Source organism: Caretta caretta, chromosome 5, assembly GCF_965140235.1.
Source record: "Caretta caretta isolate rCarCar2 chromosome 5, rCarCar1.hap1, whole genome shotgun sequence".
In the NCBI taxonomy this organism is placed as follows: Eukaryota; Metazoa; Chordata; order Testudines; family Cheloniidae; genus Caretta; species Caretta caretta.
Window position 1 is genome coordinate 45,097,018 of NC_134210.1, and position 18,010 is coordinate 45,115,027.

Genomic DNA, 18,010 nt, shown 5'->3' on the forward strand with positions numbered 1-18,010 from the left:
AGCTAATGGAAGGAGCCCAGAAACAGCAGTGTCTGGACAGCTAACTGATGTTTTTTTCCTGTGATTAAACTTTAATTCCACATATGTATCAGACTCCACATGGAATCCTACAAATAAGGGTCTATTAACTTACATCATAATAGTTTGTCTGGTGTTTTTCTCAAAGATATGACACATCCTTTCCAAATACCATTGCTGCTTAATAAGAAAATATTAGTTCTAAATGGCAATAGAAAAAATAGACGTCTGTCAAGAAGGTAATTTCACAAGGTACAGTTCCAAAAGATAGAGCACACAGCACAGGCGTTCATAAGAACAACTGGTTTATTCATGCCAACAAAGGACATGATGTCTTGTGCTGTCCTTACGACAGGTTCTGACACTACTTGTTAGTCTCATTGTTTCCAGAAATGACAAAAAAAAAACAAAAAAACTGCAGTACCTGGCTTTGATAAAATGGTGTGAAAAGTAAGGCACCATGACTTTGCTGGAGCTTTATGGAGACTGTTGCTATCAGAACTTTACCATAACAGCAGATTTTAAAAGGATAACTAGTTTCTGATAGAAACACTGCCTTGTAGCACTGACCCTGATCCTGGAAACAACAACATCATGCATCACTTTACCCACCTGAGCAGCTTCACTGATTTAAATAGGACTACTTAGTGCAAGTAAGTATTTTTTCATTGTAGGATCAGTCCCTTTACTTGTATGTTGCATGTTTTTTATACGCTTTCTCTAGCATTCTACTTTAGAACTTTAAAAATGACCATTAAACTTTATGCTTTGTCACATCATCTTCGCCAGTTTAAACAACCACCAGCTGCTGCTAGCTTTTGTTTTCATATATCTGATTTAAATCCTTCTTCCTCTTGCATTCAACTATTTTCTCCCTATCAAATAATGCTAAGACTGATTCTGTTTGGTAGCCTGTCTACTGATGTGTTTCAAATGCAGCCCACCTGCTCTGTAAAGCTTTAGTCTAACTGGGAAAAACACCAGTTACAGTTACCAGCAAATCCTCACACATTCCACGCTGGATAATCATGCTTTAACACCACTGTCCATTACTGTTGTTACTGTCCTGTCCTTGAATGCTACTTTACTAAGCACCTTCCAAAAACACTCAGAATATCTTCAACACTTTGAATCTCTTTTAGCTTATCCAAATGGCATATATAGTGTGTACACTACATTTTTACCTACACCACAAATTAATTACTTTTTACCTTTGTTTCTAAAGTACCAGACAGACACCCTCTCCTAAGATGGCCTAGTCTCCAATTGACTGTACAAGCCTGGTAGTGAAAAAAATTTACAGGATTAAAAATTAGTTTGTTGTATTTTCCTGTCTAAAAGGAATAACTCACAATATTTTTAATATTTTAAAAAATATTAGCTCATTTTAATAGATTCTGAAAGAGTGAATAACCTGTTCATTCAAAATAACCTCTTCTCTTTGTTGGATGCACAGGGTTTGTGTCAGGTTATTCACAGGCACGGCTACAGCTTTTTTTAAACAGCACTGATGAACTTTATTTTTATTTATTCATTAACTTTGCACTTATCACAGCTGTAGATAAGTACTTTCTATGAAATATACACCATTGTATCCTTAGTCTTCAGAAACTGACTCAATAATCCACTAATGTCCCAATGCTCATTGAGATCTCGCCTTTGTTATCTACTAAATGACAGAAAGATTAAACGATCAGTCAGATCTCTCTCTCTCTAGCACAATATATGAAGCTAGTCAATTTGGGTTCTGGCAGAGTGGCAGTGGAAGCAAGCTTCAGAGACAAGGGCTCTCAGCTAAGAGCATCCTGCATAAAGGAACTTCAACAGAAGTGCACTGGATGACCTCAACTGTTGTAATGGAATATGCAAAGAACTGACATAACACAGTCCCAGGCTTTGTAGCTCTCTAAAAATGAATGATAGGAAGACAATGCTAAAGTTATTCTGTTTGAGCACTGCTGGGGGAGCCAGGAAACCTGAGTTCTAGTCCTGTTTCTAAACAGGCTTGCTGTTTGCCCTGGGGCAAGTCACTCGACTTCATTATGCCCCGTATCATTATGCTCATCTTGCTTTGTAAAAGCTCTTGGAAATCTGTGGATGAAAAACATGACATAGGTTCCTCTTACGTCCTACGGCAAAACTCCCCCCAGGTTTAAAAGTGCAAGGGCAGGCACTATTAAACTCTGTCTAGAGCTGAACAGGCAACCAGTGCTGCGCACAGATCACACATGTTAAATTGCAGTTAACAGCAGAGTTGGCTGCAGAATCAGGCATGTACAGCCTTGCAGACAGATTTAACATGTCTTGGACTTTTCTAAAAAAGATTTTCAAAACATTAATAGCAATTGTGTCTTGCAACAGAGGCACCAAATTTCACTTGTAAACTCACAGCCACGTTACAGAGTGTAGAGTTACATCTTATGGGCTTGCCCTCTACATCCTTACTCATATTCCTGAGAGTTTTGGCTAACTAGTAATGACAGAGAAGGGCCTTAAGCGCCAAATCTTCATTTTATTTTCATTTACAAAAATCCCTAATAGCTAAAAAAAAGTTTTAACATTTGCAACAATAAACCATTTCTGAGCCGTGAACTTGTTTTGCCTTATTTGCACTAAAGGCAAAATGTCAATTCCCACCACAGACCTCCTGGAAAAGCAATGGAATATCCTGAACAATCGTGATGTGAGCAGAACTACAGGAACTAAATCAGAAGCAAGTCAAACTTAGGGCTGGTCTACATTGGCACTTTACAGCGCTGCAACTTTCTCGCTTGGGTGTGAAAAACGCCCCCCCGCCAAGCGCTGCACGTTTCAGCGCAGTAAAGTGCCAGTGTAGACAGTGCACCAGCGCTGGGAGTTACTCCCCTTGTGGAGGTGGGGGGGTTTTAGAGCTCTGGGAGAGCTCTCCCCCAGCACTACGCTGCGACTATGCCGGCAACACTAAAAGCACTGCCGCAGAAGCACTTTAACGCTGCCAGTGAAGACGAGCCCCGAGCGGAAAAACTCAGGCGCCCATTGAACACAGCTGTTTGGAAGTCCCTCAGGTACACTCACCTATCTTAATGAAATGCTGTTGTGGGATGTACATGAACAGGGCCATTATTAATATAATTGGCTGTTTAAGGAATTTATCACCATGATTTATCAAATACTCACTGTATTAGAACACTCTTCATCTGCAGCATGATGATGCTATGCCTAAATAGGGAACGGTACTTTACTTGTCCTGTTTGTATTGCAGTAGCACCCACCCCAGGCAAGAATGAGATCTGATTGTGCTAAGTACCATTCAAATGCTTAGATAGAGACACTCCCCCCTCCTCAGAACTGCTATTAAATATAGGAGATCTGAAGATAGAAGGCGTGAGCTACTCCCATCTGTAGTTTAAAGATAATTTAAACACCATTATTAACTATTTAATTGTTGCTCATAGAAGCAGAAATATCCAGCTGATGACCCTGATTCAGAAATATACTTAAGCATGTGTATAAACTTTAAGCCCTGCATAGTCCCATTGACTTCAGGGGCACTACACATGTGCTTCAGGTTACACACATGTTGAAGCAACTTCCCAAATCTGGGCTAAAGAGCTTAACCAGCATGGTTAATATAGGTGCAAAATTGGGCATTATTATGAGTAGAGTTTCACCATTTTTTCTTCATCCTTTTGACCTCTGCCCATGAAGAAGTTTCATGGTAAGGTTCCAAATCACTCCAAAATTTGATAGGCTGCCGAGTCACTTTGTATAATCAAGAACAACTCCTACCACTTGGGTGGCTGCAAGTGTATCATTCAAACCCCTTATCAAATAGACTTCAGAAAGTATTTTTCAAACATTACTACTTATTTTTCAACTCTGTTTACAATGTACATTTAACAATGATGGATTCTGTCCCCACACAACAACCTCCTGCTCTTGATCTACATTAGGTGGACCTAGATGGGCACAAGGTGTCCCACTGATATCACTGGGGTTCTGCATGAGCACCAGGGTCTGCCCACATGTATCAGATTGCAGGATCAGGGCCCAGGATCCTGGCAGAGACAGGATCAGAACTCAGATTTCTGGCTTCCAGTCCTATATGGAGAGCACTCATCCAAGCTATTTCTCAGCAGTTTCTCTATGTTAGAAACTTTGGTCCCTGAATAAAATGCCTAAAATCAAAACAGTATTCTGTGCCCCTTTTCACCCCAAAAATCAGAGTCACAGAAGGCCTCAGATCCCTGGTGGAAGGAGCTTAGAGTCCTCCTTCCTCACCCGACTGCTGACATGTAAATCCCCAGAATAAGTAAGATCAATATGTAACAAAAAGTCAGCCAGAAAGGGAGGGGCAGGAGATGCCACTCCAGCTGGCATGCTGCAGACTCTTTAAATAGAAAAGCCTTCAGTGCTCAGGATAGGCACTTACAGAATAAAACTTAATTACAGCCAAATTAACCAGAAAGCGTCGCTGGCAGATTCTCATTTGTTTTATTCAAATACTCTTTGGGAGGAAGGGAGGGGAGATAAAATAGGCCTGGATCCCAGGTCCCCCAAGTGTTATGCCCCACTCATGCATGCAGGGCTTGTTCCTTTCTGGAGCGGGAGTACCTGTTAGTCAACTCCTCCACTTCTTGGGGCTCCACCAATCCTTCGGGGACTTCATCCTCTAGAGAGAAGGAAATCTCAGACACTCTGTCACACTCAGAGCCAGAGTAACCCTCCATTCAGTTCAGGCCCTTGCTGGGATTTTTACCCCCTACTCCGTCCTCCCCAGGGTTGCCCGAAGCAACTGTCATCCCCAGCAGCTTCAGTTCTCCTGACTCAGGAGAGTCTTTAAATAGAAGGCAGGAAAGTTACAACAGCAAGTTGCTGTTGCTGCCTAGGTCTTACCACTGGGTCCTAGCACCAGCCCCACCCCAGCACACTGTGAATAATAAAAGGGACAAACCAGCAATTGCAGCCACTTCTCTGGGCTGCTCAAGCCATTCACAAACTAAGCTCATTTTTGCTACTAAGCAGCTTTTGATAAGAGTATTTTATAGCCAAGCTCACTGGTTAAATGAGCAGAGTTACAAAAAGAAACACAAATCAGAGCTTCAAGTGACTTTCCGCAACCAGAAGAAAGGACAGGGTGGGGCTAGGAGAGTGGGGGAAGCAGATATGTAGAGTCTAATTTTGTCTCAAAATCAGTAATTAAAAGCAAAGTAAATGTATGTTCAACAGGGGGCTCTGGTGTAAAACCCTGTGTGAGGGTTCAGAATAAAATGTGGGTTTTAAAATTTTTTTTTATAAAGTTTAAAATATTAAAAACACAGCAAAGAATACACAGCCTTAAAAATGAATGTAGTGCTTGTGAAAGGTGTCAGGTGATCCTGGTGTTTCAAGTTTCCTACCCTTACTCCTCGAAACTGGAATACTGAGTTTATGCACCATGTGAGGGGAGCCAATTCAATGCCCTTGGCTTGAAAAACATAAGTATTGTAATTAGGCATTCAGTTTATAAGGTAATGGGAGGCATGACTTGATTTACTGCTCAGATGCTACACTATCTTGAAACAAATTACCATTTTCCCTTTCCGTCCCATATGGTAACTCTGCTAAATAGTATTTACTAAAGCCTATGAAGACAAAACAATTCACTAAAATGTGGATGAAGATGCAGCTGCAGGTTGAACAGCTACTGATACTATGTATTGTAATTGATAAGCAAACTAGCAGACTAACAACATCTGCTTTTCCTCTACAACAGATGGAAACCAGCCAGATTTGCACTACAATTATTCTCTACCATCATACAACTGCGTTGCTTTTCACAGGCCAGGAGACAATGATCTTCAATATTCCTAAATTAAAATTAACCAAATGAAGTGCTTGTCACAGGTCAGGCGAACTGCACCTGTATTTCCCCATAGTGGTTCAGCGATGGCGTCCACATCAGGCTTCCAGCTCCCCTGGCCATCACCTCTCTTGGGTGCAGACGGGGGTCTCACTTCCACTGACCGGGGAATCTCCAGGCTGCACAGTCTCCTGACTCTACTAGGATGTCCCAGCAGGAGACTCTGCCAAAGCAGGCCTGCTTACTTTCTCTTCAGAGACTACCTACAGAGTAATTCCCCACAGTTACAAGTTACCATGCAGCACTTCCTATGCAAGCACATTTTTTTCTTAAGGTAAAAGCAGTACAGATAAAATATTAAAAAATAAAAATAAAAGAACTTGCATGTATGCTAATAAGCTTACCAGTGATGCCTCCAATCCAAACATGGGCTCTGGCAGGAGCAGTCCTTCAAAACCCCACCCAAGGGGTTTCCCTGGTGGTTTCGAGTTCATCACAGCTTGAGCTCAGAACAAGCACCCACTCTTATGGGGACTCAGTAGGCCAAGTCCTTCCAAATCTTCACTAAGGGTTGGGGTCCTGTTGTATTAATTTATATGGAATGGGTCAAAGGTATTATCACCCAAACACTGTCCAACATTAAGCAGTGTTAAACAAGGTCCAGGGTTTGATATACAGAGGTCTCAACTTACTTTGTACCTTGGCAAACACACCATTATCTTTAATAAAAAAAAATTAAAGATGGAAAAACAGTTAAGGCATTTGAAATATAAAGTATTAAATAAAGCTTTTATTTTAGCAACATCTCTTGTTCTCTTTCTAGCAGGACAGTCTTTAGAAGGCAAACTCCTTTGTGTAGCAGTCTCTTACATGGTATCAGAGATGGTGATAACCGTCCTTTTGGGGAAAAGAGAAGATGTTAGCACAGATAGGCCAAAGCTGCTGCTGCTGCTACTGAAGTCCATTTCTGTTTTTATCCCTGGGGGTGTTTGGGATGCAGCTGGAGCTGGTAGATGTGATCAGGGTCCCTCGCTCTGGCTTAATCTGGTCAGGACATGTCTCAGGATCAGGATGACAAAAGGCCTGGTGTGCCAGAATACGGTGGGGGGTGGCCGCAGCCATAATGGTGAAGCTCATTCCAGTGGCCTATTTTTCTCCCCATCGTTTCTTTTTTTAGCCAGCCAGCAAGGGAATAGTGGACTAGCCCATCCCCTCATTATTTTGTCCATCAATTGGGCCTAGTTTCTGACACACCAATTTTGGTTTACTAATTTGTGGCTCCACGTTTTTCTCGTTTACCAAGCATGATCTTAACAGTCTGTGTTACATCAGGCGGCTTTTTTTGAGGTGGGAAGGGATTAATTCAGTCTGTCTCCCTTTCGTACCTTTTCCCATCAACATTTGTTATTATAGGTTATTGTGACATCTCATAAACTCTCTTATGCTTTTTACAGTTGAGTTCACAATTATGGTAAATCTGTAGGCCCAATTATCACAACAGCCGTCCATGGACGAGAAGTCCTGTCCATTTGCTGGATCAGGATATTTATCCAAGAATGCTTTGTCTGTTGGTCCCTAAAAAATCCAGTTTGAACTAGTATATGGAAACCTCCCCAGGCGGTGGCTTCAAAAGGCAGATAACCAGAGGGGTTAAATTAGCATCCCCCTCCTCCTACACCAGATACACACATTTCCACAATAACACATGCACCACTGCATTTTTAATGCAATTGACGCCAAAGGTATTAAGCCTAATTAAATAAGGTTTAAATTAATTCAGTAAAGTTTATCTTAATTCCATAAGGTTTGTCCAGGATATAGTCAGTCCTCACAGCACTCGTCATATTTATAATGGGGGAACTCCCTCAACTGAGATTTTGAATATAGAATCCTAAATTAACCAGAATGTTGTTTCTTGATACTTTGAGTGAAATAAAATAATTCCATATTTTATTTGGCACTTTAAATAAACTGCAAGTTGTAAATCAATCAACAAGCTCTGGTTGATATCACAAGATTAAGGAAGTCCAGCAGGACTAATTTCTGAATATAAGTCATCTCTCTAAAACTAAATTACAAACTTGGGTGCCAGAATCATCTCATCCAAAGTGTTTCCTATGTGCAGATAAAGCATTTTTGTTCCCCTGGCCCCAAGCAGTCAGACCTGTTAGGTACATGATTTACAATGCAGACTCTGCATCACAGATCATTTTTTAAACAATTACCTCGATTTAAAGGGACATTATAGTCTGACCACCTCTATGTCACAGGCCATTACATTTCACCCAGTTACCGCTCTGTTGAGCCAAAAATCTTGTGTTTGACTAAAGCATATCTTCTAGAAGGCATCCAGTATTCATTAGAAGACATCCAGAGATGGAGAATCCATCACTTCCCTTGGTAGTTTGTTCCAGTGAATAATCACCCTCACTGTTAAAAATGTATTCCTTATTTCTAATTTGACTGTGTCAAGGTTCTTTCCCCACTCTGAACTCTAGGGTACAGATGTGGGGACCTGCATGAAAAAACCCCTAAGCTTATTTTTACCAGCTTAGTTTAAAACTTCCCCAAGGTACAAACTATTTTACCTTTTGCCCTTGGACTTTATTGCTGCCACCAAGTGTCTAACAAATATATAACAGGGAAAGAGCCTGCTTGGAAACGTCTTTCCCCCCAAAATCCTCCAAAACCCTACACCCCCTTTCCTGGGGAATTGCTTGATAAAAATCCTCCCCAATTTGCATAGGTGAACACAGACCCAAACCCTTGGATCTTAAGAAAAATGAAAAAGCAATCACGTTCTTAAAAAAAGAATTTTAATTGAAGAAAAAATAAAAGAATCACCTCTGTAAAATCAGGATGGTAAATATTTTACAGCGTAATCAGATTCAAAACATAGAGAATCCCTCTTGACAAAACCTTAAGTTACAAAAAGACACAAAAACAGGAATATACATTCCATTCAGTACAACTTATTTTATCAGCCATCTAAACAAAACAGAATCTAACGCATATCTAGCTAGATTACTTACTAAGTTCTCAGACTCCATTCCTTTTCTGTTCCCAACAAAAGCATCACATAGACAGAGAGAACCTTTGTTTCTCCCCTGCTCCAGCTTTGAAAGTATCTTGTCTCCTCATTGGTCATTTTGGTCAGGTGCCAGCGAGGTTATCCTAGCTTCTTAACCCTTTACAGGTGAAAGGGTTTTTCCTCTGGCCAGCAGGGATTTTAAAGGTGTTTACCCTTCCCTTTATATTTATGACAGACTGTCTGGCTTCAGCTTCCAGCCATTGGTTCTTGTTATGCATTTCTCTAGTAGAATAAATAACCCTTCAGTTGCTGGTATTTTCTCCCCACGAAGGTACTATATTATATTTATTTATATAAACATAAACAAACCCCAACATTATACTACCATTAATACTGCTTCCCGTCAAAGACCTCACTGACTGATTTATCTTCACTAATTTACACCTGCAGCAGTTATTCTTCCAACTGAACTCTAAACTAAAGCAGATCTTTGCCATGTACTCCCACCAGCTGCATTCTTGTACTAGTAATGGCACTCACTGATCTCTAGTTCCCCTTATATGCTCTTACTCTGGCTTCAGGGCACATATTTCAACCTTTTTTTAATTTTACTCAAGTCACTATCTCCCCAGTCTAGGATTTCCAGAACTGAGCTACATACAGAATACCTCCCGGGGGATTTACTAGAGCAATTCCTTGCACCATCAGTGTATCATGTTTAGAGTTCAGCTTTTTCACCCACACCCTGTGCTAATAACCTATTTTGGTCATATGTGTAAGATTTAGCTAATTCTGAGAGCTTGATTTAGATTTATAAAAAAAATCTTCAGTGAGTTCATAATAGTGTTTTGGCCCAACTATGATTATGTTCGCTTTAATCTCACTGGCAGCATAAATCAAATAGTAAAAAAGCCAACATTATAGATCCTACTATACGCAGTCCATGCTGATTCCAATACTGCTGCTACAAAAAGTGAAGCTTCTGCTATCACACAGTGAAGTCAGTTAGGTCACCTGTCCAAATCAGAGGCTTAACTGAAACTGATGTTACTAATTCCTGTGGTACTGGAACACTGAAGAGGGCTCTTGGAAAATGATATAAAGTAAAACAGAATCCTACACTTAGTCCATTTCTGGCATAATGTAAACTGAGAAATGGGAAAGACATCAAGCAGCAAACCACTACCGAAACTCACATAGTATTCAAAGCTGTTTCTAAAGCAATGGAAGGGGTCTAAATTAAATCATTCCACTTCATCGCAGTGAGAAACCTCAGAGATGCTTCAGTGTCAGACTATGCATAGTGACCGAAGGAAACACTGGTCCACCATGACAAACCCTTTAACAGTTAGGCCATACCTACACTTACAGCTGTGCCGCTGCATTATGCCGACGGGAAAGAGCTCTCCCGGTGATATAAAATTAGCTCTAGTGGCAGTGGCTATGTTGGCAGGAGAGTGTCTCCCACGGACATAGTGCTTTGACCACCCAGCGCCTAGGCTGGCAAAACTTATGTCACTCGGGGGTGTTTTTACACATCCCCGAGCAACAAAAGTTTTGCCAACTTAAGTCCTCGTGTAGACGTGGCCTTAGTCTGTTACTTAGACTTTAGGTCTCTCAGAAAACTATTATTGCTGCTGATTACAAAGGAGATGGAATCAGATTACAAATGAGGAACCTTATTTGAGTAAATTGGGGGAGAAAGATCTGAAAAAGTTAATTCATAAACATATTGGCTATTAGTGGACTCCTCACTCTGGATAGATGCCTGAACTAATTGAAGATTTAGCTCAAGTCATCTTCAAGCAACTACACAGGGTGAGTGATCCAAACTTTCTAAACTAAGTGGAAGATGAGCTCAAAAGTTACACAATCCAAACAATAAGATTTCTTCAAGAGCTTCCATCTTGTTTCATGAAGTCAGTCAAAAACTACAGTGCACAATAGTACAAGCTTTACAGCATTCACAAGTTATTCTTCCAATACTTGGCATTTCCACAGGAAGTTGTCCTGCTCCTGGTTGGCCAGAGAGAAGGATACTACAATACCTTGATATTTGTTCATTTTTTGAGTCTTCCTTATGTTATTCTTCACACTACTGTGGTACTGCCACCATCCATGCTATCACCAAAGAGAACTACTTCAAAAATAGTTACTCACAAGGTACCTTGCTCAGGATTATGGGAATACTTGCTGGAGGAAAGATGGCAGTGCAGGTTTATTCCCACACATTTGAAGGAACTACCACTTGGACTCATGGATTCCTGGTTACAGGTAGAGCTGGTCAAAAGTGTTTCAATTTTAAAAATTTTTTTGCAATTCTCCTCACTGTTTTTTTTTCTTCTTTTTTTAAACCATTGATGACACTATTGAGCTTCATAAAGGAAACTATAAGGGAATTTTAAAAGGAGACTATCTATCCTACTAGTAAATTTTCGGCAAAGATAGGGAAATAGTGCGGGATACAAAACAATTATAAACATGGAGAATGGTAACATGGAGAGCTTTCCTGATGCAATACCTATTGCCCTTTTTGCTTTCTCTGTAGGGAGAGATGCATATTCCAAGGGCTTGTCTACACTACTGCTTAAATCAATGCAACTTATTGGGAGTGTGAAAAAGCCACCCCTCTGAGCGACGTAAGTTACATTGACTTAAAGTGATGTCTATACTGCGCTATGTTGGCGGGAGATGCTCTAGTGTAGTATAGTGAAGACAAGCCCCTTGAGATAAAATTTGTGGAAGATTATACATGTAGTTTTGTAGCTTTGACATGCCACTCACTTGAAATGCATCTGAGATGCTGTCTTGTGTATACATGTTCCTTTCTAGATCTTCTATTTCCATCAAGTTTTGTACTCTGTAGGCATAGGAATAGCTAGTGCCTTTTTAAACATTGTATACACACATCTAGAGTCACTAGAGAATCTTTGAATGCTGACATTTTGTGCAACAAGTTTTCACTGTTTTATGTAAAGCCATTTGATCATACCTCTTCAACGTATTTAAATAGTGAGTGACTCATTCAGACCAATTTTATCATCTCAAGAAAAGGAAACAAAACCTGATTTAGAATAAAACATTTCAGTTTTATCTGCTTGATTGCCATTGAACTACAGATTAGATTAAAGTTATAGAAGCAAACTTATTTAAACAAAAAATTAAATGACAGATTAGAGTAAGACCTGTACAGTAAATGATTTTAGAACAGGCAACAAGCTGACCATTTAATCCTAAACATTGGAGTGTTTTGTAACTTTTTAAAAAATTCTGTAATTAATGAAGCATAAATAAAAATTATCTGCAACTTGGAGATACGAACTCAAGAATATGTTAAGAATCCAAATGAGCATTTTGAGAAGCCTGTAAGGACTACATTGCACATACATATAAAATTCCAATAGCCACACATAAATTTTTGGTTTTGGACAAGACAATCCTTAGCAGACTTCTCATTCTACACAATCACAGGGAAGTAGAAAACATTTAGAAGAGCTCATGTGAAATAAGAGCAAAAAGAAATAGAAAAGTTATCTGTATTTTCCATACATAAACTTTATTCCACTGGACACCATACAAAATATTAAACTTAAGAGAAAAAAAGAAAATATTAATTTGACATCATTGAGAAGTAACAATTGTAACATATGAATTGGTCTGCAATAACAAGTACATGAGAGGCACAAACTGTGCTACAGCAGGTCTAAAAGAAGTTTCACTGTGTTTTTTTGGAAAAGTTAAAATTTTCAAGATTACTTTTTAAATTTCAATTTACAGCAGCCGACCAATTTACAAATATTTACAGAAAATCAAAACAAAAACTTGCCTTATTAGCAGCTTTTCTTTAAGCAGCCATCACTACTACTTTGCATATGGAAAGGAAACATTAAAATATAGATATCTGACCTAATCTGTATAAACATTAAGCATTTACATACATTGGTTTATCATGGATTATTTCAACTGTTTTGTAGTAGCTCTGCTGCTCAAAAATTCCAGTTTAGATTATAATTCCTGTGACCTGGAGCATAACAACAACTAGGGGATAATTTCATTTTGATAAATTGTTCCATGTAAGAGTGAAATAAAACTGGAAAGTGCCAAGTAGAGCAAAAGTGCATACTGCTTGAAGCAGTTGTAAAGCACAGCCTACTTATTTATCAAGAAACGTGCAATGTGTGCTATGCTTTAAGCTGGACTTTTATACATTGCTTAGCTCTTCATTTCTTTACTTCAGTGTTAAGTGTGGTCGAATTAACCATTACTTAGTTAAATGTAACAACAATTTAATATACTCTGATACCTTCCCTAAAATTAATTAAGTCCTGTGGTCTGAAATTTGGGTCATAATAGTCTCCTATACAAGTCAATGGTGCAAGGATTTTTAGAAAACCCATTTTTGAATGAATAGTTATATTAACAAATGTCATAATAAAATATGCAATCTTTCTTATAAACATTTCCTTAACAAAAACCTGAAAGAGAAAACACTTCATAAAAAACTATGGGGAAAACTGCATCGTGGTTTTGATATTGTTCTTTATATTTCAGCAGACTCCAGTAAGAAGAAGAAGGAAGCCAATTATCTTTTCTGTATAGTTGCTCTTACAGGTAGTATACAGTTCAAGTCTCTCTTGTCTCGTAATCTCTGCCATGACTGAGGAAAAAAAGTTACAAGGTTTTTAAAAGCTATTCTCTTCTATATCACCACCTCCTTTAAAACTGAAAGAGGTAAACCCCACACAGATCCACAAAGAGTTTTAAACAGTTTTGTTTTCCTCACAAATTTATGAGCAGCATCAGTTACTTATTTCTTTAAAAAGATTGCTTACAGTAAGAGGGAATCTGTAGTAAGCCAGACAAAAAGGAGTGCACTTTTGAGAACAAGGGCTAGTCTACGCTCGAAGCGCTACATCGCCACTATCGCGTGTACGGTGAAGACGCTCTATGCCGATGGGAGAGAGCTCTCCCATCAGCATAAGAAATCCACCTGTGAGAGGCAGTACCTATGTTGACAGGAGAAGCTCTCCTGCTGACAGAGCGCTGTCCATACTGGTGCTTAGATCGGAGTAACTTACATTGCTCAGGGGGGTGACTTATTCACACCTCTGAGCGATGTAAATTAAACTGAAGTGGTAGTGTAGACCTGACCCAAGTAATTATGTTTTCAGGGGACAAAGACAACTTGTGAAGGTGGGGGTATTAGTATATTTTAAAAGAACTAAGTCTCTTATAATGTTCTGTCTTTAAAATGGTTAGGTACCTTCACATTTCTGATTTTGGAGACATACGCTAAATATCTGAGGAGCTATCCCTTGCTACTTCCGAAAAAGAAGAATGTGTCCTTGAAATTGGTGACAAATTATATTATCTCTATTTCTGTCCTGGGTTACAGAAGTAGAGTATGGGATTAGGTGTCTAAGGCCCTGATTTGGCAACTGACTTTATACAGGCAAACCTTGTGCCAGTGTAGAGTCAGTGCCTTTCAAGAAAACATTTCACAGGCTGGAGCGATTTTCAATGAGTTATGCACCAACCTCCCCCTTGGGGCTCCTTTAAAAATCCGAGCCTTAGAGGTTATTCGTAAGTATGTGCATCTTTTTAAATAATTAATATAGTTGACCCTTACGGTGCCTAAGCAATTTATTTAATCATTCATTAAAAATGGACTATTTTATTTACATATATTATATGGTGCTTAACACTAGTGGCTTCACAGAAATAAAATATTTTGTACAAAAAACCCCAAATACTTTATATAACTTATGAGGTCACTAATATTCTCACAATAAAATCAAGCTTGCAAACTGCCCATATTAAAAGCCCAGATCTGACCACTTGTGTCAGTAGATCCTCAACTGATCTCTTGCCCTAACACCAAAAGGAAAAAGGGACCGATGTTTACAGCATGCCCAGAAAGTTTTCCAGTATGGGCTCTCTCTTTTCCACTGCTAATATTCAATAACATATTTACAATCATAGGACAAATATACTGTGCCTAGAACTATATAAATAGTTATAGAATCATGCAAATGTAGATTTGGAAGAGACCTCGAGAAGTCATCCAGTCCATCCTCCACACTGAGGCAGCCAAGTATACTTAAGACCATGCCTGCAAGATGTTTGTCTAACCTGTTCTTAAAAGCCTGCAATGACAGAGATTCCACAACCCCTGTTGGAAGCTTAGTCCAGTACTTAACTATCCTTCTAGTCATAAAGTTTTCCCTAATATCTAACCTAAATCTCCTTTGCTGCAGATTAAGCCAATTACTTTTTGCCCTACCTTCAGTGGACAGAGAGAACAATTGATTACTATCCTCTTTATAACAGCCCTTAGTCTTCAAATATGTTATCAGGTCCTCTCCTCAGTCTTTTTGCAAAACTAAAAACACACACATTTTTAAACCTTCTAAAAAAGGTTTTTTTTAGATCTTTCATCCTATTTGCTGCCTTCCTCAGAGAACACAAAATGCCTATGAAATGTAACAATATTTTAAAAAGCAGAAAAGTATTTTACTCGTGTTTGTGACACAGAAAGATACTCAGTTTTAAAAAGACTAATTCTGCTTGTTTCTTGAATTAGAAAAATCTGATCTTCACTTCCTTCTCTTTGTCGGAGAAACATGAACAGTGATACCTGATATGAAAAAATCTCAATGAACCCAAAGTACAAGTGCAGGTATAGGTACTTAATTCCAAACAGATATGTCACAGTCAAAGCAAACTCTATGATGGGGAACAGGGATAGGAGACAGGAGGTGGTGAGTATTTGCAGATTAAGCCCAAATCTGAGGCCCAAATCTTACATTCCAAGTAAAATCCACATCTCTCCACCATCAGTGGGAAATAGGGAAAGTTGCAGGTCAAACAACAGTCATGTCTCACTACAGTTAATGTTCTCCTCAGATTGTGCCAATAACCCCTTCTTGCTGAAGAAGTGCGTACCTGATATTTAATAAGAAAGTCAGGCTAAGACTTTCAAAGCTGACTAAGGGATTTGGATGCCCAGTTCTCATTACAATTTATCTCTGCCTTGGAGTCCTGAATTTAAACACACAGACCATTAAGAAATTTTCATTTTAGGTACCCACTTCAGCATTAGCCCTGCCCTTGCATGCGAATGCACACGCACACACAACAAAACATTCTCACTTCATATTTCTCTCCTTCTACATATATTGGGATGAATGCCTATTACACAGATTCTCAAGTGTAAGGCAAACAGACCTCAGGCCACCACTGTAGTACACAAATCCACTGACCCTCTCAGTTTTCATTTTTTATTCCAAAATCTTTTTAGCAGACAAGAGGGCTACAAGAATTAATCTGATGTATTTTTTACCTTTAGAAATTCATCCTTGATAACGTCAAACTTCTGCTTTTCATGTACAGCCCTAGCTGTGTTTGTTCCATCAAAAGGCTCTGCAAGGTTAAACGTAAAAATTTAAGTGTTAAAAAACCAACCTTTACTTTATCTTCACCTGGTAAACTACTCTGTGAGAAGCAGAGGATAAGTCAATATATTGTCACTTTCTATGAGGACTTTTAGCAACAGGCTGCATTTTCCCTTTCTGACATGTACTGTGCAAGTAACTCTCATACCATAAAAACACAACACTAATATTCTGCAGTTGCAGTAGAGATTGTTGGAGTACTACTCCTTTAAATGTAGATAGCTGACACTATCAGCAGGAGTATTAATACAGGTCTTCTATCATGTGCTTTCGTCCACTGTACAAGTATTTCAAGTCTTATAGAAGTCAGCAGCCTATTCAGAGTCTCAGAACAAGGAATAGAGCAGCCATATCCTTAACTAATGTCCTTTGTCAGTTCATAGACCATATACTTCTATGCCATTTTAAATATATTTCTAAATATTCTAAATAAGGAAGGTCCTGTTACAATCAATAGTGTGTATTATACATCTAAATATGACTTTGTGCAACTGTTCTGAAAGGTCCATGTACAACAATGTGCTTATATCAGATCTACAAGCAATTACTTTCTCTTATTATGCTGTATCTTTTGAGACAAAATTATACAACAGACAGCAGTGGTAAAATATGGTATTTTTCTTAAACCGGAATATATAAAAACAAAAGCCCTGTAAAATATTTTTAAAAACCCATCTTTCAAAAAATTTCTATTCTTCCTACTATTTTTGTCTTTTTCCAGTTGGCAATGTATAGTTTTTCTCGTTTGCTTCTAATGGACTAGAAACCAACATGACTTTGGCCTATTATTTGTCATCCGCATAATCAATATCAGCATAGTATTCATAAAATGTGTACTCCCCTCTGCAGTAGAGCAAATATACTATAGGGTTAACCATGCACAGACCACCTTTCAATTTCACTGCAAAACATGTTTTAGAATCCAGTCTTTTTACACTTTTCCAGAGGACAGTTTAAGTACACTATGGTGTATTATGTATTTCATACTTGTAAAGGTACAATAGCCAATGACAGAGCCCTGAGGCAAAATACAGTCCTAGCTAGATTAGTCTCCTTTTAATGTGTCAAATTTTGGATCTTAAACTAACTTTCTTTTTAATGGTTTAGGAATCCTTTTAATTTTAGTGGATGTGAGCATAAGAGTTTTATGAAATACATAAATACATATAAGATGTGCTGAAAAAAATACTATAAATGTCCATATATATATTGAGCACAATATTGGTCACAAACAGTTTTGTATTTCTCATATGTATTTTTAATTACAGTAGCAATGATGCACTTGTGACTTTCCGAAGTATTCATTTATGGCCTGTTTTTAGAATCTTTATTCAAGAAAAGCAGTGTGGTGGAATGGACTAGGTCCCGAGGCCCCTGCTGGAGACCTTGCAGTCCTGCCTCACCCCACCCCACCCCAAAAAAGAGCAAAAGAGTAGTCCTCCAGGCAGCCTAGATCAGCTGCATGGGGAAAAAAAAAAAAAGCAGCAGCAACAGAGCAGTCAGTTGTTGCCTGGAGCTGGAAGAGAGACGACTGGGTTCCTGGATGGCTGGAAGAGCAGCAGGACCACGGACAGCTCAGTGTGGGCAGGCGTGAGCTTAGGGAGGGCTGCTGAAGACCAGGGGGGCTAAGAAGGAGCTCCTGGCAGACTGCAGGGACCAAGCAAGGACTGAGCCCAGAACCTAGCC

At 39.0% G+C, this 18,010-nt stretch overlaps 2 protein-coding genes across 4 annotated transcripts in view; both read right to left on the minus strand.

Moving 5' to 3' along the window:
• The window catches only part of CMYA5 (cardiomyopathy associated 5), a 58,945-nt gene extending 54,130 nt beyond the window's left edge, over positions 1-4,815 (minus strand). For both annotated transcript variants that reach the window (XM_075128512.1, XM_075128511.1), the window contains exon 1: positions 4,612-4,815. In XM_075128512.1, the coding sequence (XP_074984613.1) occupies positions 4,612-4,727 (116 nt within the window). In that variant the 5' untranslated portion in view covers positions 4,728-4,815. The remainder of the gene's footprint in view (positions 1-4,611) is intronic.
• Positions 4,816-12,405: 7,590 nt separating this feature from the next.
• Positions 12,406-18,010, minus strand: part of TENT2 (terminal nucleotidyltransferase 2) — a 77,200-nt gene continuing 71,595 nt past the window's right edge. For both annotated transcript variants that reach the window (XM_048850556.2, XM_048850557.2), the window contains exons 14-15: positions 16,213-16,292; positions 12,406-13,527 (exon numbers count right to left, since the gene is read on the minus strand). In XM_048850556.2, the coding sequence (XP_048706513.2) occupies positions 13,453-13,527; positions 16,213-16,292 (155 nt within the window). In that variant the 3' untranslated portion in view covers positions 12,406-13,452. The remainder of the gene's footprint in view (positions 13,528-16,212; positions 16,293-18,010) is intronic.